This window comes from Puma concolor, chromosome B4 (assembly GCF_028749965.1).
Source record: "Puma concolor isolate L17-30 chromosome B4, mPumCon1.1.hap2, whole genome shotgun sequence".
Classification (NCBI taxonomy): domain Eukaryota; kingdom Metazoa; phylum Chordata; class Mammalia; order Carnivora; family Felidae; genus Puma; species Puma concolor.
In genome coordinates, this window is record NC_141673.1 from 58,555,660 (window position 1) to 58,582,305 (window position 26,646).

A 26,646-nucleotide genomic window follows, 5' to 3' on the forward strand; every position below is an offset into this window, starting at 1 on the left:
CTTGACCCTGAGAACCAGTTCTACCCTCTCATCACATCATTTCTGCTTTACACTTACATCTCCCCTCTCCAACGCTGAGGGAAAAGGGATTCCAGGGGAGCCCATTGGGTCAAACGCACTGGAAAAAAAATTAATTAGCAAAAGAGTAATTAACAGGAGAAGAGAGGGTATGGAACCAGAGACAGACTGCCAAACTAAGTCTCCTCAATAGAAGTGATTAAGGAGAGTAATGCTTTTATGAAGCATTCAAATGCTTTGCATGGATGAATGCATGAATCAGAAAGGGGGCTGGAACCCAAGGCAACCTAGAGGATGACTTCTATTCTAAAGACAGTAAGCTGTGGAAGGTGAAGCTGAAGTGGACCCTGCCGGCGTAGGAAAGAAATTCTACACACTCAGAGACACTTTGTCTGCCAGAAGGTTTATGAACCAACCAGTCCCGGCAAGGTAGCCAATAAAACATTCCCCTCCGAAGCCCCTTACCCAATTCAGACCTTGAGGACTTTCTTTCCTGTGTCCCAGCTGCCCTTGCCAGCAAGGGCCCAGAGCTACAACTACCAGAATGCAAAGAGGGGGAATCTGTACTGACCTGTATTCCATTTTGCCCTGGAGCATAGTTTATATTCATCTCAAGCCTGAACTCTTACATCCTCTGCAGGATGGTTGAGGAGAATAGAAGTTAAGATGGAAAGAGTGGCAAACAGAGTTATAAAATGGTTTCAGATTTTAGACAATTTCTCACAAATGAGACACTGATCCCTTCCCTCCTTATTCCCATTCCCCTGAAGAGTTAGGAGATAAATAAGGAAGTTAGAGCCAGTAAGACAAAGAAAGTCAGAGAAACCTGTCTGTTGTCTACCTAGGTGTCTGCGAATAGAGGCCATTTGGAAAAGTCTGTGTTCTGGGTGGGAGCAAGGGCTAAGAAAACTTGCATTGGGGAAAAGAGAGAAGCAGAATGACCCCAAACAAGGAGTCACAAGGTTTGTAGACAAGCACAAATCATTCTCATGCAATGCAGTGGTCTAAGGTGGTGGTAGTGGTGACTCCTTCACACATGCCCACTGCTGTATCTATATAAAATGTATAAAATGTATACATATGTATACACATATACAAACACATATATATCCTAGCATCTTAGTGCTAGAAAGAACCTTAAAGGTTAAACATTCCTGTCTCTTGCTCATTGATAACTTATCTGCCAGAAAGCACTCCCAATTTTAACACTTCCAAGAAAGGGTAGAAGTTGGGAGGAGAGGAGGGCATTACCTTGCCACTCTTCCTGTTGGATCACTGCATTAATCTGTCTTCCATCAATTATTTAACCCTAGTTTTGCCCTCGGATGGGTATTGTCTACTCTGTTTTATACGACCACACTGTTGGCTACATCTTTACAGACAGCCTCATCATTACTTTAAAGGGCTAGTGACTGAGACACCAAAAAAACCCACACACAAACAAAAACCCTGCATACACACACAGGAAGCAAGCACTCAGTAAAAATTTGTTGAATGAGTGAATGAATGAAACAAAGCCGCAAATGGGAGTATGTTTTACGTTGGCTTCAAAGCAGAAAGGCGACCGCGCCACGTCTCGCCCCCTCCCCGCCAGACCACCATATAGTGAGATGTGCAGTGAGACTGGAGAAGTGCTCAGGCTCGGCCTGCAGCCCTGAGTTGGGAGCTGGGTGGCCCAGGTTGCCATGGCACCGCATTGGACTCCACCCTCTCTTGTCTTCCTCTCACCCTCCCCCCCGCCAGGGTCTGGCAGTCAGTCACGTGCCCTGCCGCGTAACCACACCTCTGCTCCTCAGAGCTAAGTCAAGCGGTCACGTGTGATAGCAACAGATCACGTGGCTGCCATTGCTCCTCCGCCCCTTTCTCCTCCCCGCCCCCTTCCCGGTCAAAGCCTCTCCTGGCTGCTCCTCTGCGCATGAGTGTCTCGTACGTGCCCCGAACGTCCGGCGTTCGCCCCGCCCCTCCAGTTTCCGCGCGCCTCTTTGGCAGCTGGTCACATGGTGAGGGTGGGGGTAAGGGGGCCGCTCTAGCTTGCGGGCTGTGTCTATGGTCGGGCCCGTAGCGTCCAGCTGCACCGGACAGAGCTCGAGTGTATGGCGCCTCAGGATCTGGCTCCGGGGCCCCGATAACGGGCCGCCCCCGCAGCTCCCGGCACGGAGTGAGGTAAGTATAGACCCTTCCCAGGAATGGGGACCATTTTCGTCCTGCACGGCTTCCTACCCGAGCAAGTTATGGAAGGATGGCTCGAGGGCGGGAAGTGGGGCAGGGTGTAATTTGTTCCTTTGTGGTCATATGGAGGTGTCATTTTAGGGACTGGATGTCGGATCTTCGACGCAGGGGGTGTGTCGTGTGAGATCAACCTTGTGCGGGGCGCGATGGTCTGTCCCAAAGGAAGAGGAATTTTCTATTTTAGGGCTTCACGTGGCTGGAGGGGTTGGAGTTAGGGTCATTGTGTTACCTGAGAGGCCAGCCTCGTGGAAGATTGGGGAAGGGACGGGATGCTGATGTGGTGTCTTTGTAATGTCTTTTGTGGGAGTCACTTTATTGCTGCAGGCTTACACCATCTGAACTTTGGAAGGGATTTTCAGTGGCAGGAGTCTCTGTGATTGTAGGGTCTCCTCTGATCTGAGAATGGCTACTCCTCGATATGAGCCAGTGGCCGAGATTGGTGTTGGTGCTTATGGAACCGTGTACAAGGCCCGTGATCCCCACAGTGGCCACTTTGTGGCCCTCAAGAGTGTGAGAGTCCCTAACGGAGGAGGTGCTAGCGGGGGCCTTCCCATCAGCACAGTTCGTGAGGTGGCCTTATTGAGGCGGCTGGAGGCTTTTGAACATCCCAATGTTGTCCGGTAAGAAGAGGTGGAGGGTTGGGAGTGGGTAGTAAAGGGGAAAAGGTAACCTAAAGGTGGGGAGTGATGGTCAGAAGGGAAGTGGGGACCCTGAGGAAATAGGGGAGGCCATTGGGTACAAAGGGATCGATCAGTGAGTGACCATTTGTTCTGGCCAGGCTGATGGATGTTTGTGCCACTGCCCGAACTGACCGAGAGACCAAAGTGACCCTGGTGTTTGAGCATGTGGACCAAGACCTAAGGACATATCTGGACAAGGCACCCCCACCAGGCTTGCCAGTGGAGACTATCAAGGTGGGTAGGGTGGGTAGACACTGAGAGGTACATCGAGACCTTTGTGGTAGAACCTGTTGTGATTTCAGGTATGGTGTCTAGTTTCCAGTTCCTGTGTGTTTCCCCCTTCCAAACTAGGATCTGATGCGCCAGTTTCTAAGAGGCCTAGATTTCCTCCATGCCAACTGCATTGTTCATCGAGATTTGAAGCCAGAGAACATTCTGGTGACAAGTGGTGGGACAGTCAAGCTGGCTGACTTTGGCCTGGCCAGAATCTACAGCTATCAGATGGCACTTACACCTGTGGTCAGTAGAAAGGTGGGGGTAGGGGAGTGGCTGACCATAGCAATTGAGAAGTCATGTGTTTTGTGACTGTAATTAACCAGTTGTGGTTCATGGTAACCCATACAATCCTCATCCGCTTTTCTTATTCCCATTAGGTTGTTACACTCTGGTACCGTGCTCCGGAAGTTCTTCTGCAGTCTACGTACGCAACACCTGTGGACATGTGGAGCGTTGGCTGTATCTTCGCAGAGATGTTTCGTCGCAAGTATGAGACCCAAGTATCCTGAACTATCTTGAGTTTCCCAAATCTCTTAGTCATAAACTGCATCCACTCCCTGCCCATTGTTTCACTTAAGTACTCTTGACCATTTTGTCCCTAACCAGGAACTCTCAAACGGCCTGGAATTAGGAACTTCATAGCCCCATATTCTCTATACCCTCTGTTTTGAGCCACTAGCAATAATTATTCCACTACCAGATCTTTGAAAATGACTGCTCCCTGTGTCCTTTCTCACCTTAGGCCTCTCTTCTGTGGAAACTCTGAAGCTGACCAGTTAGGCAAAATCTTTGAGTAAGTGACCAGCATGGGGGAAAAGAATTTTCCATTCTGAATCTTTCTGCTAAGCCCTGGATGGCAACTGGCTCTGTCCCTGGAAATGGAGGCTGGAGAAGGACCCTCTTGACCAGAGTTCTCCTGCTCCCCATAGCCTGATCGGGCTGCCCCCAGAGGATGACTGGCCCCGAGATGTGTCTCTGCCCCGAGGAGCCTTTTCCCCCAGAGGACCCCGTCCAGTGCAGTCAGTGGTACCTGAGTTGGAGGAGTCTGGAGCACAGCTGCTGCTGGTACTGGGCTTGCGCATGGGCACGGGCACAAGGGGAGGTTGGGGAGGAAAACAGAGCAGTATAAAAGGGACTTAAACTGTCATGGCGACTAAGACTTGGTTGGAGGATGGGCTAGTTTTTAATGTTGCCGTGAATAGGCCATCCAAAAGAGGGATGTAGAACATACGCCATCCTAGGTATTATTGGGGGTGAGCAAAAGTCTTTTTGTTTTATTTCATTTTTTTTTTTTTTTGTCTTCACGGTCTTTTGATTTTTGCCTCCACTTCTCAGGAGATGCTGACTTTTAACCCACACAAGCGAATCTCTGCCTTCCGAGCCCTGCAGCACTCTTATCTACAAAAGGCAGAAGGTAACACAGAGTGAGCGGTGGAGTGGCTGCAACAGGACCAAGAGAAGAAAAGCCATCGTCTCCCTTCCTTTGAACACTTAAGTGGAGAGCCCTCCAACTGAGAAGGCGACCTCAGCTTCATCTCTGAGGCTGTGGAAACTCCTCCCAGCTCTCCAGAGAGTATTTTGCTGCCTTAATGACATTCCCCTCCCATCCCATCCCTCCTTTTGAAGCTTATCCTTCCCCTGCCCCTCCCCCCCCCCCCCCCCGATTTCCATACACCAAGGGGTATCTTCCTTGTTTTCCCCCTTCCTATCTTGATATTGGGATCTTTTTTTATACAGGAAAAACAAAACAAAACAAAGAAATACGGTCTTTTTTTTTTTTTAAATATTTCATCTTCTGATGGGCTTTGCCATTTGGGGATTTGGAAAAACCATTTGGAAGATGGAACTTCACTATAGAATCTTGAAAGATTCTCCCCAGGTCAGTCACAGAGCCTATGTAGGCAGTGGAGCCCAACCGGCAAGAGAGAAAAAAAGGCACTTAAGTTGCTTCTTTGAATGTGGAGTTTAAATGGCTTTTATTTTTATATTCACTGAATTCCCCACACTGGGTCCTACTTATTGTAAGAAAGAGTTCTTGATGGTTTTTCCTGGCTGTCCCTGATTTACCCTTGGAGCCAGCCATGCCAAGATGTGTTGAGGTGGTCCAGCATGTGGAAGGGAAAAGAGGGGAAACAGAGCCAGGAAGGACTCCAATCCCCATCCCATTTCATGCACTCCTAGGAGCTTCCCATATCCACTTAGAGAGAGAGGAAGTTGCTCTTTATTCCTTATAATCTTGCTCCCCCTAAACATGTCAAGGCACACAGCCTGGCTGTTCAGTCATCTTTGGGGGATGTGACAAAGGGCCTTTCCTTTTTCTCAAAAAGGGCTATAGGCCCTAGGTTTTCCCTAAGGGCGGAAAAGCTTAGGGAGAACAGAGAGCAGGAGAGAAGTCAGAAGGATCCAGAGTCTCATAGAAAGGCACTGGGGTTAGCTCGAGGATCCTTCTGATTCCGAAATCGCATTGCTAGCCAAACACCAAGGATCTGTAAAAAGCAAAGGGAAAGAGATTATCACCAATTCTGAATCTCTGGAGCTAATACCTACAGGTATAGAGAAAGACTTACAGACACATAAGAGAGAAATGGAGAATGTTACCTCTGTAAAGCTAAAGAAGAGTCCAACACCCCCCAGGATTTTCAGGGCTTCGTCTGAATGCTTAAGAAACTTTTCTCCACACATCTGGCACGTGGAGCTCCGGCTCTTGCAGATCTGAGGGTAAAACGTGTGTGTGTGTGTGTGTGTGTGTGTGTGTGTGTGTAGGACGCACAGTTGCTAGGCTGCCCTATCCCAACACTAATGGTGAAGGGCCCCAGAAATTTTTACTAGTTTCTGATTATTCTCCTACAGACTGAAATCTCACTTGACTAATTCTCTATCCTTTGTATCCATCCCTTCCCCCCCAGCACACAGCAAGAGAGCTGCTAGAGAGAGACAATCCCATTCAAACTCTTAAATCTGCCAATTTGGGCATTGTCCTTAACCAGCTTTCCTACCAACACCGCCCCTCCCCCCAGCACAACTCACTGCAGTGCAGAAAGCATAGTCCTGTTGATACAGGGTTGTGAGGTTGAACAAGCCACAACAATCAAAACTTCTTTCCAGTTCATCCCGGGTCTTGTTGCTCATGACCCACCAAGACGCATTGATGACATCCGTCTGGAGAATATAGGCAGAGGGAAATTGGATGCTCCTACATCCTGACCTCAAATACCTCAATTTCCCTATTCCAGCAAAGGGAGTCAACATCCCTCAGAAATAAGGGTTTATTATACAGAAAATGATAAAAATCCACCTCAGGTTTTGGAAAATACTGGAAAATTAGCCAGATTTCCCAGAGGAAGCAAATGGCTCAAGAGTCTGGAAGTGGGCCTACTGAGAGGTCCAGACTTAGGGTTGGGGAGTAAGGGAGAGGGGGAGAGGAGAGGGGAGAGGGAGGAAAAAAGCAAGTACTTGAAAGGGCATCCACTTACCTGTTTGCTTCGGTTAATAGCAAGACATGAGCAAGAGATCCCAAACTGGAAGATGAAGACCAAACCGAGGATGATCATGTACTGAGAGGAAGAGTTACAGGAAAAAAACAAACAAACAAAAAAAGGCCTAGATTCCTTTATGTTGCACCTACAATAACCATCTGATCTCACCTGTTCGCAGAACTATAACCACGTTAGTTGAAAACAATAAAATCAGGTCTGGTTTCATAAAGTATGGTATAAGGCAGGGCAAGGAGACACGTCCCCAAGATCATTCAAGTCTACCCTTTCCAACATTCCTCCTAGCAGATTCAGCCCTCCCCAAAGCCCGGGTGCTCCCATCACTTAAGGTCAGGATACAAAGAATAGCAGTACTTGGTGGTGGTTGACAGCACCCACCAGTCCAGCCACCGCGATGAGAAGAAGGAAGACTCCCACAGCAATGACTCCTCCGATGATGTGGATGCTGGACACCAGACCCAGGCCCTTACCCCAAGCAGCCACTCCAATGAGCAACAAGCCTACCAGCTACAGGAAACAGAGCACGTTACATCTCAAAAGAATTCTAGCGTGCAGCACAGCCAAAAGCCTTAAAGGGAGTCTTGGACAAAGAAGAACTGGGCTTGCGTGAACGAAGGAGAGGAGGTGTATGCTCCCACTGGAGATCAGAATGACTGGGACAGGGGTGGGGGCAGCAGGCAGAGAGTCTATGCATATAAAAAGGAACCTGTAGTTTCATCCATTACTTCTATTTTGAGAGAAACAAAATCACAGGAGGGAGGGATTGGCCTTTATACCCACAGCCTTCAGTTCATTCCCCCCACCTCCACACAAACCCTCAGATCACCGGAAGTCTCCCCTCTTCCCACGGAAGTCCCCTGGAATTCCCTCTTCGCCGGAAGTTCCCGGGAATTTTCCCGGAACCCCCAGTACACCCCTCTTCCCACCGGAAGTCCCCTAGAGATTCTTCCCACTCCTCTTTCCGCCCTGAAGCTTCTCCCCCCACCCCCCCCCTCCAAAACCTCACCATGTAGACCACGTTCAGCGCGCACAGCGCATTCTTGGAGCAGGCAAAGCCACCGCAAACCATCTCCCCAGCTTTGGGGACCCAAGTGGTCCCAAGGACTTGGGGGGAGGGTCTTGGGGACCGTCTTCTTGGACCCCGACAGCTTCTGTCTCTTTAAATCGAGTCCAGCCAAACCCAATTCTCTGCGCCTGCACCGGCCCACCCCTGCCTCTGGATTGGAGAAACTCGGGGCTAATCCAGGACGTCGATGGCCTGAATGCCAATCAGTCTGCATTGCGTCACTAATCCGCCTGCCGGCCCCTCCTTTAGGTTCTTTATTGGCTGAAACTTAAAACTGGGGGTAGGGCTTCCATAGATTCTCATAGGGACCAGAGCCTAAACTTCAAAACCCCGGATTGAAAGCGGAGCTTTCTGTGGCCGCAGCTGGAAGAGGGCTAATGCGAGGAAGGAGGCCCAGGAGAAACCCAGTGGAAGAGCGAGTAGGTGCGGCTTGGAGGGCAGGGCCCAAGGGCTCCTCCCCTCGAGGGAGCGCCCTTCACCGCCCCTTTCCCCTTGTCCTGCAGTGATCTCATGATGACGCCATTGTTGGTTGTTATTGCATCACACTCGAGAACACCCAGAGGAGCAAAACATCAAGCTATTTAGCCCGGCCACAGAAGCCCTGGGTTCGGCACAGCAACATCCAGCAAATCGTCACGCGTTTGCAGGTGTGTCCACTAGTACACATATCCTCTTCCATATCCCCTCGTAGCTGGGTGTGAATATGCTATAAATGCAGTGTGCAAAACAGCCGCCTCGGGCCAGAACATTTCTGAAGTGACAAAGCCACAAGGGCAGACATGAGTGTACTCGGTGTCTTCAGAACACATGCCTGATCCATGGCTTGCAAAAAAAAAAAAAAAAAAAAAAAAAAAAAAAAAAAGCCAAAGGGAGGGGTCTGGAATATGAATAAATATGAGAGGAAGGAGGAGTCTCCACATTTTCACTCTGAAGGTGGGCATAGAGGTTGATCAATATGCTTATTATTGAGGGGCGCCTGGGTGGCGCAGTCGGTTAAGCGTCCGACTTCAGCCAGGTCACGATCTCGCGGTCTGTGAGTTCGATCTCGCGGTCTGTGAGTTCGATCTCGCGGTCTGTGAGTTCGAGCCCCGCGTCGGGCTCTGGGCTGATGGCTCGGAGCCTGGAGCCTGTTTCCGATTCTGTGTCTCCCTCTCTCTCTGCCCCTCCCCCGTTCATGCTCTGTCTCTCTCTGTCCCAAATAAATAAATAAACGTTGAAAAAAAAATTTAAAATATGCTTATTATTGAATAAATGCTTTTCACGGAGATGAGAAAAGGCATAATTCTTCTTTTCCAAGAGAAACAGTGGTAATGGGAACACAAACGAAAAACCTCCCTTCAACCCCACGGGATGATTTCAGTTTGTATGTACTTAGATTCTAGGACTGCATGAGCAGTAAATCTTAACTGCTACAGTCCGATTGCACGGGTTCCAACTTTGCCACTTACTGGCTGTGTAACCTTTGGCCCATTACTTAAGCTCTCTCTGCACGTTTCCTCATCTGTAAATGGGGATAAATAACAATACACCTGTCTCTTGGGTTGTTAGGAGAATTGAATGAGTTAATATATGCAGAATGCTTATGACATTACCTGGCATATAGTAAACACTCAATGTTCGCTATTATAATCAGGCTGTTTTATAAGTTCCAGTAGGTAACCCCAACTCTGATTCCCTTGTCTCTATCTATACAATAAAGAATCCATAGTTATAATCTGCTATCCTTCACAAATTAATGTCAAGAAGGTATGCAGGCGAAGAGACATTTGGCAGAGCCAGAAAGGTTTGAGTCCTGAAGCAAAGCGATTAGATCAAACTAGCCACTGTTTTCTCTCAATATCTCCCCTGCGTCTTCATTCTGTTCTTCAGTTCCTCATCCACCCTCTTCTCTTTCAGGTCCTACATCAAGGGCAAGACAGTGCTATCAGGGATAAGGGAAACTGACTAGCAAGCATCTTGGTTGGGGGGTATAGTGAAAAGAGTATTGGGGTTATAATCAGAAGACCTAGACCCATGGGGCGCCTGGCTGGCTCAGTCAGTGGAACGTGCGGTGCTTGATCTCAGGGCCGTGAGTTCGAGCCCCATGTTGGGTGTAGAGATTACTTAAAAATAAAAACTTGAAAAAAGAAGGAGACCTAGACCCACAGATTTGTTTCACCTCACACTGGCCTCTCAGAGCTTCGATTTCCTTTCCTGCACCCCTGGGGCCTGTCATGAAGACAACATATTTGAAAGTGCGTCGTAAACTATTAAGTGTTATAGATAATTATTATGAAAGTAATTGAGCAGAGAGCCTGGTGGTTTTGTCTGGTTAGAATTACTGTTCTCCTCCATAACCTGTTCTCCCCATAACTACTTGGCCTTTTAAAAGCTGCTTACCGTGGGGTGGCTGACTAAGGAAGGGTTATGGAGCAAACTGTAGGTATGCAAACTCTTTGGATGTGTGGTGTGGGCGGTGGGTACAATCCTAAGCTGGAATGCAGGGCTGTAAGAGTGAGACCGAGTGTGTATGCGTTCCTGTCAGAGTTTGAGACTGAACACAAATCTGTTGGTCACCAAGAGTTTGGGATTGCACCCGGGGCCTGGCTTGCCACATTCTCCTAGCACCAACACCCATCTTAATTAGCTACCTCCCACAGGAGGCCCTAGGATCCTTGTTAAGGTCTCTCCATCCACCTGGCTGGGGGAATCATAGAAGGGGCTGGCTGGCAAAGTTGATGAGCCAACGCTAGAGGGGGTGGGAGGTGCAGGAGGTAGTGCTGTCCCGGGCTGTGGGTTTGAAACTCACCAGTCAGGAAGTGAGGCCGACAGACGGAAGGGCGGGCAGGAGCGGTGAGCTCTGAGGCACAGCAGAAGGGGCCTTCTGGGGTTTGGGGACTGCAGGGCCATGGGCTTCAGGACCAGAAGTTGCTGTTAGCCTGGCAAGACAGGTCTGGGCAACATGCATGCCCAGAGGCAGTTGGCTGTTGCTGCAGTGAGAGCAGAAGTCAGACGACACGAGGTGGCCAAGCAGTCTCTAAGCCGCCTCAGGAAGCTGGCAGAGAGGGTGGGCGACCCTGAACTTCGAAACAGCATCCAGGCCTCACTGGACAGTGTGCGAGGTAAGAGAAGGGTTAGCTCCAAACTTGGGTGTCTCGGGGACCAGCAGGGGGATAGAAGGGCTTGCTGTGTCACACGTCACTTCCCAATCAGCCACTTCCTAGTCCTCTAGATGGAGCTGGGACTCGGGGGAAGAATACATTTGGACACGATGGAAAAAGATATGGGAGGTGTCATTCTCCCTCTTTCCCCAATTCTGATCCTTCTCCCAGGGGATCAAAATACAAGTCACTGCTGAGCTGACCTTCTTGGCAATGGAGAAGTGGGTGAGCATGGGGAAGAGAGGCTGTGACAGACCCATGGTAGACTTGGACCCTGCCTGGGGAGTCCAGGGCAGGAAGCAGTATGGGGCAGGAGGTTCTGGGACTGGATAATGTGTCCATTCCCAGGACCCACAAAGGATCGGTGACCTCTTGTTCTCCAGCTGTAGAGAGAAACACACACACATTGAAAATACACCACGCAGAGAATCTCAGGCCCCCAGGCACACACTGCCACTCCTACTACATGCTTTGCACAGCTAAAGTGCAAAGAAGTCCCCAGGACTCTTTTCGGTCCCCTCTCTTCCCTATGCCCCTGTTCCTGTCCTCCCCACCACCCCCAGCACACACACCTTCCGCTCTACCTCCTTAGTGCCATTAGAACAAGTGATGACAACACAGGGAGGAAGTGCTGCCATGGCAACACCATCCGCCACATCCTCCTGCCCACCCCAACCTTCAATCCTGTGGTGGGGCCCCAGCAGGAACAGCTACTCCATATCCACAAGGCCCCACCACTAGGGAACTGGTGGAACTGAAAGTGGTCTCCAGCCTGTTGTCATCCCATTTACCTCTGAGGTGGCAAAGAACGACAAAAGCCAGCTATGTTGTCCGTGAAAGGTGTCTGGGAAGAGCACATCCTTCATCATATCCTGGTCTCTCCCAGCTGCTCCATTCTTAGCTGCCTACTTGGGGTGGAGGTGGGGGGTCGAGAGGCCATTCTTTCCATCAGGGATACCTCCTGCCGGACTTCTCTGACTGCAGAGGCCACCAGACCGTAACTTGGAGAAGGAACATTTGATTCGGGTTCCTCAGGGGACAGTCTGATCCCTTTCCCGTTGCCTTTCTGAGGCTAGTGCCCCTCTCATCTCCTGTCCCCCCCACCCTTTGCTGAGAACAACCACTGGCAGGTGCCTTACCTACAGCCTCAGTGGTGGAAAGACCACATGGAGGGAGTGGCCCCATGGGGCCTCCCAGGGGAGGAACTCCAAGCCCCATCCCAGTAGAAAAGAAAGAGGGGGAGGAAAAAGGTTTAGTCCAGGTAGAGAAGCTCCACTTAGCTCTGGAGAAGGAGGGAGTGAGGAGGGGTGGAGGCTGAAATCTCCCAGAAGACTCCGCTCTTCATTAGCGAGTTGTTCAACTCCTCTAAGAGTCAGGATTCTGTTCCCACTGAACATAAAGGAAAACTGAGGCCACCAAAGGAAGGAAGGAAAAATTAAGGCAGAATCAACAAAACTCCCTCACCCTCTCTTTCAGAAAAGGCTACTGAAGAGTCTCCTGTCCTGGGAATGGTGTCATCCCAGGGTGGGGTGGAGAGAGGGGGTGCTGACCTCAGGACTGGACCCAAGAGGGATTGGGTACAGGTCTCAGGGAGAACAAAGGGCATCCAGCATCCTGGTACCGCCCCCCCCCTCACCCCCTACCAGGCCAAGCACGCTGTTGGCTCCTGCCTCCTAGAGCCGCCCACGCCAGCACTTATTATAGTCTCAGCTGCGTCAGGAGGGTGGGACGCCAAATTAGGGGAACACTGAGACTCCCCGAGTCGGGGGGGGGGGTGAGGGGGGTGAAGGGGAGTGGGTTGGGGGGGTGTCTCCAAGCCTGTGGGAAGGCCTCCCACCACTCAGGCCCATCCCTGCCAAGTCTCACTCAGCCTCTGTTCCCCATGGGCCTAACGCCTTCAGCCCTCTCCCCAGGGTAGAGGACAGTGAGTCGAACTCCAGGGTCCCTGGAAGGGTGGTAGACACAAAGCCGACAGACGTTTTCCATTCTATCTCCTCTTTAACCTTCTAAAAGAGCTCCACCTTGAAAACCTCAGGAGACTGAATGGGAACCCAAAAGATGCCGCCTCCCACCTCAACTGAAGGGGTCCTTGTATTCAGGGGTGCTAAAAACCTCACATGTGGGTAATCAGGTTTGAGGATGGTGCCTTCCTTAACCCCAGTCCCCTGGCAGATCCCCCCCACCCGCCATACACACCGATTCTCCTCTCTGCTTATCCCCGCTGATTCTGAGGCACTCTTGGAGCTACGGTTGCTATGGAGACTGGATGCATTTTGGTATGGGGGGTGTCAATCTGTAGACATATTCCTTCTCCTTCCACCTCAAGCTGGAGCCTTTGACTCACTTTTTGGCCTGGGGTCCTGGAGCCCTTAGATCTCTCCCCTCCTAAGGCACCCCCCTCCTTCCTACCCTGCTAAATTCCATGTTTGTCCCCATCCCCAGGGAACACTTTACAAGTTCACTTTGGGACAGTTGGGCTCAAGTCGTGGCCCGACCAATGCATCGCCGTGCGGAGGGTGGGGGTGGGCGAGGCGGCTGGGTGATGGGGAAAGGAACAGCGTGCAATTACCTGGGGGAGACAAGGGTTACTGGGAAAGGGATTTCAGGCCTCCCCATTTCCCTACTTCAACTTCCCCCAAATTGGCAGTGACCCCCTAAATTCGCTCCGTTTCCCCCTCGGACCGTCCACCCACGAACTGATTTTTTACCCTGGTCCCTAAATGACACACCCAACAGTCGCGCTCCCTAACCGTGGTGTGCTGGGGGAGGGGGCTAGATTGTTGGAGTAGGTGAGTCCAAGTTCTAGGAAATCCAGCCCAGGATTTGGGAGGGAAATCCAGTCCTGGATTTTGTACCGCCTTCTCAGACAGCGGAGCTGGTGGAGAGAAGGTTGGGGGGGAGATAGGGTGGGGGGGGCGGGGGGCCGCCTCCTCCTCAATGTGAGGGGAGCGCCCGGACACAGCGCGCATCCGGACCGAGCCGAGCCCCGGCGAGCCCCCCGGACCCTTCGCCGGGATCTCACGCCCCTTCCTTCCCAGACCCCAGACCCGTGGGTTCCCACCCCCTAAGGCTTCCCTCCTTCCTCCCCCGCCGGCGCCTGTATCTCCATCCCCAGCATCCTCCCCGCGCCCCTGCGAATCCCCCGCACGACCAGCCCATTAGCTTCCCACCTTCCTACAGACCCCCCTCCCCGACCCCCATCCCCGGCCCCTGTCCCCTGAGTCCCCATTCCCCGCCCCTGCCTCCCCCGCAGCGGCTCTTCTTCTTCCCCAGCCTCGGGTCCCCCTTTTCTGCCCCCTTTTCCTCCCTCTCCCCTATTTGCCCCCACTACTGTCCTCCCCGCCCTCCTCCGCCCATCTCGGCGCCCCCACCCAGGCCGGGGTGCAAGGTCCGGCGCGCCTCCCTGGAGCAGCACCAAGGTCCCGGGGCTCCAACGGGGTGGGGGCGCAGGGCGGGGAGCATGGGGAGGGGGCGCCCCGTGTGATGGGAGGGGGGCGCAAGCGGAGGCGGCGGAGGCGGCGGCGACAGCGGAGCCGGGCTGGGGGCTCAGCGGGGTCCGGGGGCTGGGGGCAGCGAGCAGGGCGGCCCCATGGCCGGGCCCCCCTGAGGCAGTCCGGGGGAGTCCCCTCCCCTCCCCAGCTCGGGGGTCTCGGGGCCCCATGAGCCGGGGCGCGGGCGCTCTTCAGCGCCGGACAACGACCTACCTCATCTCGCTGACCCTGGTCAAGCTCGAGTCGGTGCCTCCGCCGCCGCCTTCTCCGTCTGCGGCCGCAGCCGGCGCCCCCGGGACCAGAGGTGCCGAGACCGGGGATCCTGGCAGCCCCCGAGGCGCGGAGGAGCCGGGCAAGAAGCGGCACGAGCGTCTCTTCCACCGGCAGGATGCGCTGTGGATCAGCACGAGCAGCGCGGGCGCCGGGGGCGCCGAGCCCCCCGCCCTGTCCCCGGCTCCGGCCAGTCCGGCCCGCCCCGTCTCCCCCGCTCCCGGCCGCCGCCTCTCCCTTTGGGCCGCCCCTCCGGGGCCCCCGCTCTCCGGGGGGCTGAGCCCTGACCCCAAGCCCGGGGGCGCCCCCACCTCCCGGCGCCCCTTGCTCAGCAGCCCGAGCTGGGGGGGGCCGGAACCTGAAGGCCGGGCTGGCGGCGGCGTCCCAGGCTCGTCCTCCCCGCACCCGGGCACCGGCAGTCGGAGGCTCAAGGTGGCGCCTCCTCCGCCGGCTCCCAAGCCTTGCAAGACCGTGACCACGAGTGGCGCCAAAGCCGGCGGGGGCAAGGGCGCGGGTAGCCGCCTGTCATGGCCCGAAAGCGAAGGCAAGCCCAGGGTCAAGGGGTCAAAGAGCAGCGCGGGGACTGGAGCTTCTGCCGCCGCCGCTACCACCGCCGCCGCGGCCACCGCCGCCGCCGGGGGAGGGGGAGCGGCAGCCACGACCTCTGGTGGGGTCGGGGCTGGGTCCGGAGCCCGAGGGAAGCTGTCCCCTCGGAAAGGCAAGAGTAAGACCTTGGACAACAGTGACTTGCACCCGGGACCGCCTGCTGGTTCTCCTCCTCCGCTAACCCTCCCAGCAACCCCGGCTCCAGCCGCTGCTGTCACCGCCGCCTCCGCGCAGCCCACTGGGCCTGCACCTCCAATCACTCTAGAGCCTCCAGCTCCAGGGCTGAAACGGGGCCGGGAGGGGGGCCGAGCATCCACTCGAGATCGCAAGATGCTCAAGTTTATCAGCGGCATCTTCACCAAGAGCACAGGGGGGCCTCCTGGCTCCGGGCCCCCTCCCGGACCCCCGGGCCTGTCTTCTGGCAGCGGGTCCAGGGAGCTGCTGGGCGCAGAGCTCCGCGCCTCCCCTAGTGAGTAGGACCAGGGCCTGAGAACAGGTTGGGGAGGGCATGTGGAATGCTCAGCTTGGGGTGGAGGAGAGGTGTGCAGGGTTGACCTAAGGAAGCTTCTCTCTTGGGTGGGGGGATGAACCTAATTCACTCCACTTCCAAAGACTAAGGGGTCCTGAAAGGAGGTGGGTAGCTACCTTGTGCGACCTGAGAGATGCCTTGATTTCAGAGGGACTCAGAAAGCCTCAGAGTTTTTTGGGAAAATAATGCCCTTGGTCGGAGTGACTGTAGGAAATCGCTCGCAGAGAAGGCTCAGACCCCACTTCCAGTCTCAGCTGGACTCTGAGAGCGTGGGAACAGAGCTTTGCCTTGCCCGGAGGGATATTGAAGGGGAAGGGAATAAAGCAGCCTCAGTTTCTCTTGAGCGCTTGGGGCAGGTGGCAGGAGAGTGACCTTGCAGGCAGCTGCTCGCCAGGGATAGGTCTTCCCTGGGCTGAGACCAGGCTAGTGAGGCAGCAGGGAGGGACTCTAGTTTCTTTCCGTGCAGTGAAGGTGGATTGGGCAGTACGGGAGTGCGGGAGTGCGTGGGGGCTGGAACGTGATGAATACTTGAACATGAAGTGAGAGGGGGCGGATGGGAGGCCTCACTTCCCACAGCCCATCCCGTCCCCAGAGCTGCGTTGAAACCCCCAGGGGGCTGCCCTGGAGTGACTCAGGGGGACGGAACTGCTGCAAAGGCAATTTTTACCCCCCAGAGACTTGGGAGGGGGTACCGAGAAGGTACTGGTTTTTTTCGGGGGGAGGGTGTCTTTATTTATTTATTTTTATTTTTATTTTTTTCTGGAAGAAACAGGCTAGGGACTCTTGGTGCGGCTCACACTCCCCGGAGGGGAGGCGGGTTCGGGAGCGGGGGCGGCCCCCGAGGTTTGGCTCTGGAGCGGGTGGGAGCAGATGGCTCCGGATCCCAGAGTTCCCGCCGCAGCTGCGGCGCCCCGGGAACGTCCGGCCAGTGTCAGGCGCGGGGGCTGGACCGGCGGGCGGAAGGAGCATCGTACCCCCGCCCCCAGGCCTGTGGCTTCTCCCGGCCAGGAAACTGAGCCCTTCCCCACACTTCTTTCAGAGGGTGCTTGTGGGGAAGGTGTGGGAGAGGGAAGCATAGACAAATCCAAGCTCCACTGCTCGGGCTGTAGGAAGCGGTCTGGGCCACCATGCTATTGACCTTGAAAAGGGGGAGGGATATCCCTCAGTTTCTCTCTTGTGAAGTGGAGATTGAGGAAGACCCAATCCCTTCCATGTCCCAGCCCCACCTCCCAGGATCTGCCCGGGAATCCAAGTCAGGCCGGCAGGGAGGAGACCCTCTTCCGTGCTTCCACAGGGAAAAACCCACCACTGTCAGAACCCTGGTCCCCCATCTGGGGCAGGGACTTACGTTTGGGGATGTGCTTTAAGGGAGATGCCAACTGAAGTATTTTTGTCTAGCTGGCTCCGTTGCTAAGCAACCACTGAGCGGCAGCAACAGCTGTGGGGAGAGCAGCAGCTAGGATGGGAGGACTGGGGACCACTCTCAAACCTAGCCTTTCTACATAGTTCTCCGGCCCAGCCAGAGTCCTGGGGGTTAAGGGAAGCTGAAAAAGGAGGAGGGGTGGCTGAGGGGTGGGGATGCTCCTGGGCCTGCAACATCCTCTCTTATGGCTCCTTTCCTATTACAGAAGCTGTGGTCAATAGCCAGGAATGGACTTTGAGCCGCTCCATTCCTGAACTGCGCCTGGTAGGTAACCAAGTCCCTTAGTCTGTCTGAGGGCCGACATCCCACCCACCTCACTCAAGTCTCTCCCCTTCACCTCTTCCCTTCCCTGTCTCTGTGGGAATGGGGAATAGTTTTCCAGTTCTCCTGAGATCCTGCCTTGGTAGCACTTTCCTGGGGCTTGATCTATCCTTACAACTTTTTCTTCTCTAGTCTCTTTTTTCTTGTTTGTCCACGGTCCTCCTCCAGGCTTCTCCTCATTTCTGGCATCTCCCCTTTAGCTTTTCATGTTCTGTTGCACAGAATTGGGTAAAACTTTCCAACCAGTGTCTAGGGCTGTGACGTGACCACCCCCTCCCGCTCCCCCCACCCCACACATACACAGTACTGGGTTGCTGAAAATCTTCAGCCTGTGGTCCACTTTGAGCTTGGGATCCTTTCTTACCATCCTCATCTGATCTTCCCGAACGTTCTCACCTGACCCACCATCATCTGGTCCCTGCTGGCTCCTGCTTGGATGATTTAACACTGCCAGTCTTTGAGTTCTCTGGAGCGTTCAGGCCCAAGCATTTGGCCTCCTTTTAACTCTCACCATCTCTACTCCACAATCTTGTTCTCAGGGCGTGCTGGGCGACGCCAGGAGCGGGAAGTCATCTCTCATCCACCGATTCTTGACTGGCTCATACCAGGTGCTGGAGAAGACAGAAAGTGAGTTCTCAGGAGCCATAGGAAGCTAAGGCTTTGGGTCAGGAATCCAGGATCAATGACTAGGCAGCTTTGGAGACCTCTGGAGGAAAGGATGCAGCCATAATAGCTAAAGTACAAGAAGCATGGGGAAGCTTCGTGACCTGTGACCCCTGACCTACTACCACTTCCAACCCTCCTGGACAGGTGAACAACACAAGAAAGAGATGTTGGTGGATGGACAGACTCATCTAGTGTTGATCCGAGAGGAAGCCGGGGCACCTGATGCCAAGGTGAGAGCTAAGGTGTTGGGGTAGGCAGGCTGGCTGGGGTCGGCAGGGGCCGAGAGAGAAAGCTCTAGTTCCCCAGACCTCCCTGGGCATCATGTCCAGAGGAGTGGACTTGTCTGACCCTCCCTTTGCTCCCTCACGCCCCGCAAGTTCTCAGGCTGGGCAGATGCTGTCATTTTGGTCTTCAGCCTGGAGGATGAAAACAGCTTCCAGGCCGTGAGCCGTCTCCATGGGCAGCTGAGCTCCCTTCGGGGGGAAGGACGAGGAGGCCTGGCACTGGCACTGGTGGGGACACAAGGTAAGGAGGGTCTGGGGAAGCACAGCTTTCAGGGGAGTCCTTGAGACGGCTGCTGAGGTGTTGCCCAACATAGGTGAGAGCATGGTGAGGTGTGGAAATGGCCCTGGGACTGCAGTAACCCCCTGGAAGGAGGCTGGTCTCCAAATAAGGGAGCCATTAAACCAAAAAACCAAAGCAAACAAACAAAAACAAAAACAAAAACAAAAACATCCCCGGGTCTGAGCAGAGAAAAGAGGACTCTTCAGGAAGGAAGGGACAGCTATCACAGCAATCTCCATTCCTCTGAGGTGTCACTCACCTTGTGTTCTCACACTGTCATTTCCTGTCACCACCCTGGGAAACAGAAAATCTCAGGCTCCGATGTGGACAGGAGCCTTCCATCTTTCCCTTGGTTCAGCTGGGTCAGGCGGACACCTTTCAGAGGAACGTATCTAACAAAGAGAAAGCACGAATGAAATGATGGCAAAAATAAAGGGGGCAGAGAATTTTTATAGAATTGTAAAATTCTCACAGAAGTGATTCAGAGGCGCTCAGATGCCACCATGGCCCCGTACCCACCGGTATTGAGCTGGCAAGACTTTCTGTCTGGAGGCCTATGCTGCAGGGGCCCGTTTCCACCTGCCGCTTGCCTCCTGGTTCCTTGCTGCCGAGGGAACAGTCCACCTGTTGCCCGTGGACATTCAGCCTTTTCCTAGTTCACACACCAGATGACCTCCCACTCAGGTCAGGGCTCACTGGGTTTGCAGGGCAGGGCGATGGTCACTTGTGAGTCTCAGCCACTTCAGACCTTGTCAGGAAACTCTGCTCACCTCTCGAGTATTCTTTGAAGACACGTGCACAGAGCTCACCCAGCCTACTCATACCGCAGCTGGGCTTGTGAGCCAGGCCCTGCATTCGAAGAGGAGGGAATATTCTCTCATAACCTGTCCTTAGTGGGCCCAGCCTGGGACTGGAGCCAAAGGGAGAAGAAAGTAGGAAAAGTGGCGGGAAGGCCCCCTCGTCCGATCCTGCCCCTTTCCTGTCCCCTCAGACAGGATTAGTGCTTCCTCCCCTCGAGTGGTGGGCGATGCCCGGGCCAGGGCTCTGTGCACGGACATGAAACGCTGCAGCTACTACGAGACATGCGCCACCTACGGGCTCAATGTGGACCGGGTCTTCCAGGAGGGTGAGCACGGTGACTCCCCGGACACGTGGGAAGCCAGGAGCTGAGGGCCTGGGGTATTCTTTGGGCATCGAGGCCGCTCCCAGTGAGTGACGGGAAATTAGCCTGCATGGGAGGGAGGAGGGATCAGAGAGGTCAGAGAAGGTGTGCTTAATACCCACATGGTCTTTCTGGGCTGAATGAGCTGCTCAGGCTACAGGTGGCATGAAGGCCATGGTAAAGTTGGCACCGGTGTTATCTCCTGGGGAGTTCTCAAAACTGGGCAACAGAGGCGGGGGGTCTTGGGTATCTGCCCCGTTCATGCATCCTTCCTTTCCCCCTTCCTTCAGTGGCCCAGAAGGTAGTGACCTTACGAAAACAGCAACAGCTTCTGGCTGCCTGTAAGTCCCTGCCCAGCTCCCCAAGCCACTCAGCTGCTTCCACTCCTGTAGCTGGACAGGTGAGTTGGGGTTTCAGGGTCCACAGCTGGTAAGATGCAGAGGAGGGGCTGGTGATCCAAGAACAGGTACAGAGGACCTAAGGAGGTGGGGGAGGGGGACAAATGGATATGGCAGTGACACCATTTTTTAAAAAGGGCACTGGGCTGGAAATCAACCAGGTTTGAAACAGTGTAATGTCCTCGAGCACCCATACCTCCCAAGGTTTCAGGAAGATCGTATGGCATGATACTTGCAAAACCTAAGGCACTATGACAGTGAGGAGTTTTATTATTAATAATAATACAAGTCAACAGTGATGAGATCAAGGAGTGTCTCAAATCCCTCATCACTAGATGTAACTCTAGCTTGGTGGGGCGGGAGCATCTCAACTGTTCTGCTGACTCCTTCATCGATCCCCAGGCTAGCAATGGGGGCCACACTAGCGACTACTCTTCCTCCCTCCCATCCTCACCCAATGTTGGTCACCGGGAGCTCCGAGCTGAGGCAGCTGCAGTGGCTGGATTGAGCACTCCAGGGTCCCTGCACCGGGCAGCCAAGCGCAGGACCAGCCTTTTTGCGGTATTGGACGCGATGACTCCCCCATCCTCCTGTTCCCTGTTCCCTGCCCATCTTCCCTGGTCCCTAGACTCCTCTGTCGGGCCCATTTTCATCGTCTTCCCCATCCTTCCATCAGTGGATCCCTCTATCCGTTCTCTAACTGATGCCAATAACCATTCCAGAATCGTCGGGGCAGTGACTCTGAGAAGCGCAGTTTGGACAGTCGGGGAGAGACAACAGGGAGTGGGCGAGCCATTCCCATCAAACAGGTGGGTGGTCCAGGGGCTGGGGGCAGGTTGGGGCAGGTAGCTGGTCTTGACTGGCTTTCCTCCCACATGTCTCTTTCCGTACTCCAGAGCTTCCTACTGAAGCGAAGTGGCAACTCCTTGAACAAAGAATGGAAGAAGAAATACGTGACCCTGTCCAGTAACGGCTTCCTACTCTACCACCCCAGCATTAATGTGAGTGGAAAGATTGGCTGGACCACACTGGCTAGCCTTGGACACCCTTCCGCCTCTACCGGTCTGTGCTCTCACACACGTAAATGTCATTTCTGGGCAAGCCCTGGTCCTGTTCTCTTAAGTTCAGCAGCCATGTGTGAGGCATCCACCGTGCACCCATGCTGGAGATGGGAAAATAAAGACATCTCCCCAGGAACTTGCAGTTTAGTGGGAGAGCATGGAGGAAGGACCTCCACTGGGTCTGCCATCCAGGGAATACTTTCTGGAGGAGATAGTCGCAGGCCAGATCTGTTGGGCTCATCCCCTAGAAGCTCGTCCCAACACAGGCAGCCCCCAACACGGTGTCCCCTCCCTAGGACCTCTCCAGCTCATACTCTTGGCCACTTCCCAGCAGCACCAAGGACCTCAGCCTTCCCGTACTCTCAACCCCTGTCCCCCTCCAGGATTACATCCACAGTACCCATGGCAAGGAGATGGACTTGCTACGAACGACAGTCAAAGTCCCTGGTAAAAGGCCCCCAAGAGCCATCTCTGCTTTTGGCCCCTCAGCCAGCATCAACGGGTTGGTCAAGGACATGAGCACTGTGCAGATGGGTGAAGGTCCTGGTGAGTGGTTCTCATGACAAAGAAGCAGGAGAGGGGCCAGAGCTGGGGGAGAAGGAGGAGGAAAGTGGGGGCTGGGACTGGGTAAGTGGGAGGGTAGGTGATAAAGAGGGACTACATAAGGAGTGGGGCCCAAAGACAGAGGGGCTCGCTGAAGCTTTATCTTGTTCCCCTTCCTACAGAAGCCACCACTCCCACCCCAAGCCCCAGCCCCAGCCCCAGTTCCTTGCAGCCACCACCAGACCAGACATCCAAGCACCTGCTGAAGCCAGACCGGAATTTGGCCCGAGCCCTCAGCACTGGTCAGTGAGGACCCACCCTCCATCCACTGTCTTCCAGATCTGAATGGGATGTGGGTGGGAAATGAACTTGGGGTAGAAGCTGGGAGGCTGGAATCAGTGTATGAGTGGATACACTGAGCATCTGCTGGGTGCCAGGCACCAGCTCAGTCATACTATGATTATCATAGTGGTTAAACACAAGTGGGTTCTAGAGCTAAATTGCCTGAACTTAAATCCTGGCTTGCCACTGGGGCAAGTTGCTTGACCTCTCCATGCCTCAGTTTCCTCATCTGTAAAATGGAGATAATAGATTCTATCTCAGAAGTTGCTTTGAGGCTTAAACAAACTGAGAACGTTGTCCAGCACATAGCCAGCCATCAGTATTTGGAATGTTTGGAGGTATAATATATGTACGTATGTATGTGACAAGTAAATGGTAACAAATCATCCTCACAACAACCTTGTCAGGTCAAGATTGTTATCCCCATTCTAGGGATGAAGAAACTGAGGCTCAGAAGATTAAGTGACTTGCTCAAGGTCTCAAGGCCAGTCAGTGGCAGAGCCAGGATCTGAGTGCAGGTCTGACTCTAAACCACTCATCTGCCCACCTCCCCAGGAATGATCAAGGGGGACCTCCTGGAGAGGAGGGGGACCCAAGCTAGTTCAGGGGAGGAGACAGGCTATGGAGAAATCAGGAAATCTGTGGAGGGGGCAACTGAAGTAGCTCTGTCCCCCTCCCTAAGACTGTACCCCATCTGGAGACCTGAGCCCCCTGAGTCGGGAACCCCCTCCTTCTCCCATGGTGAAGAAGCAGAGGAGGAAAAAGTTGACAACACCGTCCAAGACCGAAGGCTCAGCTGGGCAGGCTGAAGGTGAGGCCCTGGTGGGCAGTTCCACTCCCACCCTGGACCCTTACCCCCAACTCCAGATCCCCGGCCTAGCTCCTTCAGGAGGAGGAAAAGTGCCTGAGCTGAGTGCTTGACTATCATAACCACTTTGCACATAACTTAGTAAGAAATGGATGAAGACCACTCAGCTCCTGTCCCTCCTCCCGTTCGCCAGACGATGCCTTTTACCCAGTAGTTCCCAGCCCTGCCACTCCCCATCCCAATGTCCCCCATTAGTCTGTAGCTCCTGTCACCTCTCTTAATGACCCTCTGGTTTCTGTTCCTGCCCTCAACTCCACTTGCCATCCCAGTCCCTGCACCCGGAACCCCCTATGGTCCCCAGTGACTCATCACCTGACTTCAGTGTCCCCCAGTGACTCCTCAGCTCCTGGACTCTGCACCCACCCAGCCCCTGTTCCCCATAACTTCTCATGGTCACCAAACTCTGCCAACAGCCCTTGACCACAGTGATCCATATTCCTGCCCCTGGTGACCTCCCCAGACCCCTGAGACTCCTCTGGAACCCCAGGACCTCCTTGTCCCAGGCCCATGACTCAGCTTCTGCCCCCTCTCCCTGTGTTCACTCAGATCCCTTCCCTTCCCAGAGACCTGGCTCCTCATTGGTCATGATAACTGGTCCCCACGCCCTGCTCTCTGCTGGGTGCTCAGACCCAGGTTCCAGATCTGCCTACTCTCATGGCTCTTGGCTTCTGCTCTACTCTGCTCCGGGGCCACTGACTTTAGTTCTGCTTTCTCTCCCCATCTGTCTGTCCTGCTTTGTCTCTGGCACTCTGTCACTATTTCTCTCCATCTCTCCATCTGCCTCTCTTTTTCTCCTTTCTTGGTCTCTTTCTCTGTTCTGCTCTCCATTCTATCTCTATCTCCTTCGCTTCGGGAAACCAGCCAAGCGCAAAATGTGGAAACTAAAATCCTTTGGTAGTTTAAGAAATATTTATAAAGCAGGTAACAAGCGGGGAGCTGGGAGGGGCGCTCAGCTGGGGTGCAGATGGGTGGGGGTGCCCTTGCCTTCCCCTGCATGTGCTCGGGCTTCCTGCTCTCCCCCACCTTCTGCTTCCCCAACCCCTCTGCCCCACTCCCAGGGGCTTGGGATGGACATCAGGGAGGAAGGGTTTGGGGAAGGCAACCCCTGTTTGAACCCTGTCCCTCATGACCCTCATCCCATCCCCCCACCCAGAGGAAAACTTCGAATTCCTGATCGTGTCCAGCACTGGTCAGACGTGGCACTTTGAGGCAGCCAGTTTTGAGGAGCGGGATGCCTGGGTCCAGGCCATCGAAAGTCAGATCCTAGCCAGTCTGCAATGCTGTGAGAGCAGCAAGGTCAAGGTAATGGTCGGGGGGAGGGTTGCGGGAGAGCAGAGATGAGTGTCTCAAGAGTCTGGAGAAGGGCTCAGAGGGAGAGTCAATACAAACCCCAACCCTTTCTGCAGCTACGCACAGACAGCCAAAGTGAAGCGGTGGCCATCCAGGCGATCCGGAACGCCAAGGGCAACTCTACCTGCGTGGACTGCGGGGCCCCCAGTGAGCGCAAGGGGGCAGCGGAGGGGTCTGGGAGGGAATGTGATTCGCTGGAGTTGGCGAATGCTGCCTGTCCGGCCAGAAGCCAACCTCTGCCCTCCCTCCCCAGACCCCACGTGGGCCAGTTTGAACCTGGGCGCACTCATCTGCATCGAGTGTTCTGGCATTCACCGGAACCTGGGCACACACCTGTCCCGAGTTCGTTCTCTGGACTTGGACGATTGGCCTCGGGAGCTGACCCTGGTGCTGACGGCCATTGGCAATGACATGGCCAACCGCGTGTGGGAGAGCGACACGCGGGGCCGCACCAAACCCACGCGGGACTCTTCGCGGTACGTGTGAGGGAAGGGGGTCGCTTAGAGTGTGCGGATCCCGAGAGGTTTCGCCGAGGAAGGGGCAGAGGTCCTGGGTGACGGTCCCTAGAGCCCTTCCCGTTCATCCTTGGTCTTGCAGGGAGGAGCGGGAGTCATGGATTCGCGCCAAGTACGAGCAGCTGCTATTCCTGGCGCCGCTGGGCACTCCAGAGGAGCCTCTGGGCCGCCAGCTGTGGGCCGCGGTGCAGGCCCAGGACGTGGCCACCGTTCTCCTGCTTCTGGCCCATGCGCGACACGGGCCCCTCGACACCAGCGTAGAGGACCCGCAGCTCCGCTCCCCCCTTCACCTGGCAGCCGAGCTCGCCCACGTGGTCATCACGCAACTGCTGTTGTGGGTACGTGGGGGTGCTGGGGTGGGGAAAGGGGTCTTTGAGAGCTCCACCTAGGAAACAGCCAGGAGCGGGGGATCCTGGAAGCGGGCCTGGAAATTGTGGGGAGAATGTCTGCGAGTGTAGGCCCTACGGGGACGCTTGGTGACGCGGCCGTTTCTGTCCTCTAGTACGGCGCCGACGTGGCCGCCCGCGACGCACAGGGCCACACGGCGCTGTTCTACGCCCGCCAGGCTGGAAGCCAGCTGTGCGCCGACATCCTTCTCCAGCACGGTTGCCCGGGTGAGGGCGGCAGCACAGCCACCACCCCCAGCGCAGCCACCACCCCCAGCATCACCGCCACGCCCAGCCCCCGCCGCAGGAGCAGCGCCGCCAGCATGGGCCGTGCCGACGCCCCCGTCGCGCTGGTATAGTTGCCCAGCGGGAGAGACACCCCCACTCCCACGCGGGCCGGGCACGACCACACCGGGTGGACCGCTGGACAGATGCACCCACTCACCTCTCTAAACCGCACCCCGCCCCACGGGAGCACTTCTTTCCCCCACGAGGGCACAGCCCCCACGCCTCCCAGAAGACACAAACTCACCTCCCTCTCCCCAAAAAGGCATGGAGACCCCAGCTCAACACGCCCCCTTTCTACCGTTTCCACACTTGGATTGCGCTGGGTCTACCCACTGGGTGTCTGCGGAAGCAGACGCCCTGTCGCGGTACCTGCTGCAGGGAGCTTGGCTATGCCCGCTCGCGCCCCCTAGGGGTGGAGGGGGGAAGACCCAGTCCTGCTTGTGCTCGACAATCCCAAGGCTGGAGCACAAACCCAGGCTGGCTCCTGGGGCGACGCCACGCCAGGGGGAGGGGTTAGTACGCGGGAGGGCTAGCCCCGGGACTTGGGGCCAATACCCGGGCCCCCACCTCTTCCATGCTAATCTCACTGCCCAGTGAAGGGGGAAGGGCAGCGAGGGGCAGGACCCCTGCTGCCCAAGGGGGTAGGGGGGTCCCCAACCCTTTCCGTGAAAGGGACCATGAGGAGTGGAAATCAGGACGTCCCCCCACACCCACCCATGGATGGAAGCTAAAGGGCCGGGGGAGCCAAAAGCTTGGGTCCCTCCTCACTACTATCTTGGGAGGGAGAAGAGAAGGAGCAGAGCGGGCTAAGGGGACTGGGGAGGGACCTTGTAATTTATTGCTTTGTTCCCCAACAAGGGGGCAGGGGCGGGCAGGGGCTCGGGGAGGGCGTTTCCGGGTAGGGGAAGCCAAGGGTGGGCAGAGGGTGGGGTGGGGTGGGGGTGCTCTCGGGTTGTGAGT

General features: G+C 54.9%; 3 protein-coding genes and 1 long non-coding RNA gene across 8 annotated transcripts; 2 read left to right on the forward strand and 2 right to left on the reverse strand.

Annotated features, from left to right (window-relative positions):
- Positions 1-1,992: 1,992 nt before the first annotated feature.
- CDK4 (cyclin dependent kinase 4) lies at positions 1,993-4,964 on the forward strand. Of its 2 annotated transcripts, none has more exons than XM_086712957.1 (8): positions 1,993-2,181; positions 2,631-2,867; positions 3,026-3,161; positions 3,279-3,458; positions 3,581-3,690; positions 3,946-3,996; positions 4,133-4,268; positions 4,539-4,964. In XM_086712957.1, exons 2-8 carry the CDS (start codon positions 2,650-2,652, stop codon positions 4,629-4,631), a joined length of 924 nt encoding a protein of 307 aa, XP_086569083.1. In that variant the 5' UTR covers positions 1,993-2,181; positions 2,631-2,649; the 3' UTR covers positions 4,632-4,964. The 2 variants fall into 2 exon arrangements, with proteins under 2 accessions (XP_086569083.1, XP_086569084.1); XM_086712958.1 differs by having other exon boundaries at positions 1,996-2,181; positions 3,279-3,446.
- Positions 4,965-5,162: 198 nt separating this feature from the next.
- On the reverse strand, positions 5,163-8,218 carry TSPAN31 (tetraspanin 31). Of its 2 annotated transcripts, XM_086712963.1 has the most exons (6): positions 7,704-8,199; positions 7,037-7,204; positions 6,677-6,757; positions 6,231-6,362; positions 5,802-5,915; positions 5,163-5,689 (listed from the first exon to the last, which is right to left on the reverse strand). In XM_086712963.1, the coding sequence occupies exons 1-6, from the start codon at positions 7,764-7,766 to the stop codon at positions 5,615-5,617; spliced, it is 633 nt and encodes a 210-aa protein (XP_086569089.1). In that variant the 5' UTR covers positions 7,767-8,199; the 3' UTR covers positions 5,163-5,614. The 2 variants fall into 2 exon arrangements, with proteins under 2 accessions (XP_086569089.1, XP_086569090.1); XM_086712964.1 differs by lacking the exon at positions 5,802-5,915 and having other exon boundaries at positions 7,704-8,218.
- Positions 8,219-9,379: 1,161 nt separating this feature from the next.
- Positions 9,380-12,003, reverse strand: LOC147579083 (uncharacterized). Its single transcript, XR_015253526.1, has 3 exons — positions 11,695-12,003; positions 10,552-11,286; positions 9,380-9,662 (listed from the first exon to the last, which is right to left on the reverse strand). It is a non-coding gene; the product is annotated as an uncharacterized LOC147579083 (long non-coding RNA).
- Positions 10,705-25,988, forward strand: AGAP2 (ArfGAP with GTPase domain, ankyrin repeat and PH domain 2). Of its 3 annotated transcripts, XM_025926371.2 has the most exons (19): positions 14,461-15,739; positions 17,428-17,486; positions 18,083-18,170; positions 18,354-18,439; positions 18,587-18,734; positions 19,765-19,899; positions 20,226-20,335; positions 20,736-20,894; positions 21,056-21,142; positions 21,230-21,334; positions 21,778-21,940; positions 22,120-22,239; positions 22,962-23,090; positions 24,009-24,068; positions 24,301-24,449; positions 24,554-24,644; positions 24,751-24,973; positions 25,095-25,350; positions 25,515-25,988. In XM_025926371.2, exons 1-19 carry the CDS (start codon positions 14,563-14,565, stop codon positions 25,755-25,757), a joined length of 3,588 nt encoding a protein of 1,195 aa, XP_025782156.1. In that variant the 5' UTR covers positions 14,461-14,562; the 3' UTR covers positions 25,758-25,988. The 3 variants fall into 3 exon arrangements, with proteins under 3 accessions (XP_025782157.1, XP_025782156.1, XP_086569076.1); XM_025926372.2 differs by lacking the exons at positions 14,461-15,739; positions 24,009-24,068 and adding an exon at positions 10,705-10,864; XM_086712950.1 differs by lacking the exon at positions 24,009-24,068.
- The last annotated feature ends 658 nt before the right edge of the window (positions 25,989-26,646 follow it).

Coding starts and splice junctions, on each gene's coding strand:
- CDK4 (XM_086712957.1), top strand. CDS start 2,650: ATGGCTACTCCTCGATATGAGCCAGTGGCCGAGATTGGTGTTGGTGCT. Junction 3,459..3,580: donor CACCTGTGGTCAGTAGAAAG/GTGGGGGTAGGG, acceptor TATTCCCATTAG/GTTGTTACACTCTGGTACCG. Junction 4,269..4,538: donor CTGGAGCACAGCTGCTGCTG/GTACTGGGCTTG, acceptor TCCACTTCTCAG/GAGATGCTGACTTTTAACCC.
- TSPAN31 (XM_086712963.1), bottom strand. CDS start 7,766: ATGGTTTGCGGTGGCTTTGCCTGCTCCAAGAATGCGCTGTGCGCGCTG. Junction 6,758..7,036: donor ACCAAGTACTGCTATTCTTT/GTATCCTGACCT, acceptor TCTTCCTCTCAG/TACATGATCATCCTCGGTTT. Junction 5,690..5,801: donor TCTTCTTTAGCTTTACAGAG/GTAACATTCTCC, acceptor TGCTTTTTACAG/ATCCTTGGTGTTTGGCTAGC.
- AGAP2 (XM_025926371.2), top strand. CDS start 14,563: ATGAGCCGGGGCGCGGGCGCTCTTCAGCGCCGGACAACGACCTACCTC. Junction 18,171..18,353: donor GGTGCTGGAGAAGACAGAAA/GTGAGTTCTCAG, acceptor CCTCCTGGACAG/GTGAACAACACAAGAAAGAG. Junction 21,335..21,777: donor TCTACCACCCCAGCATTAAT/GTGAGTGGAAAG, acceptor GTCCCCCTCCAG/GATTACATCCACAGTACCCA.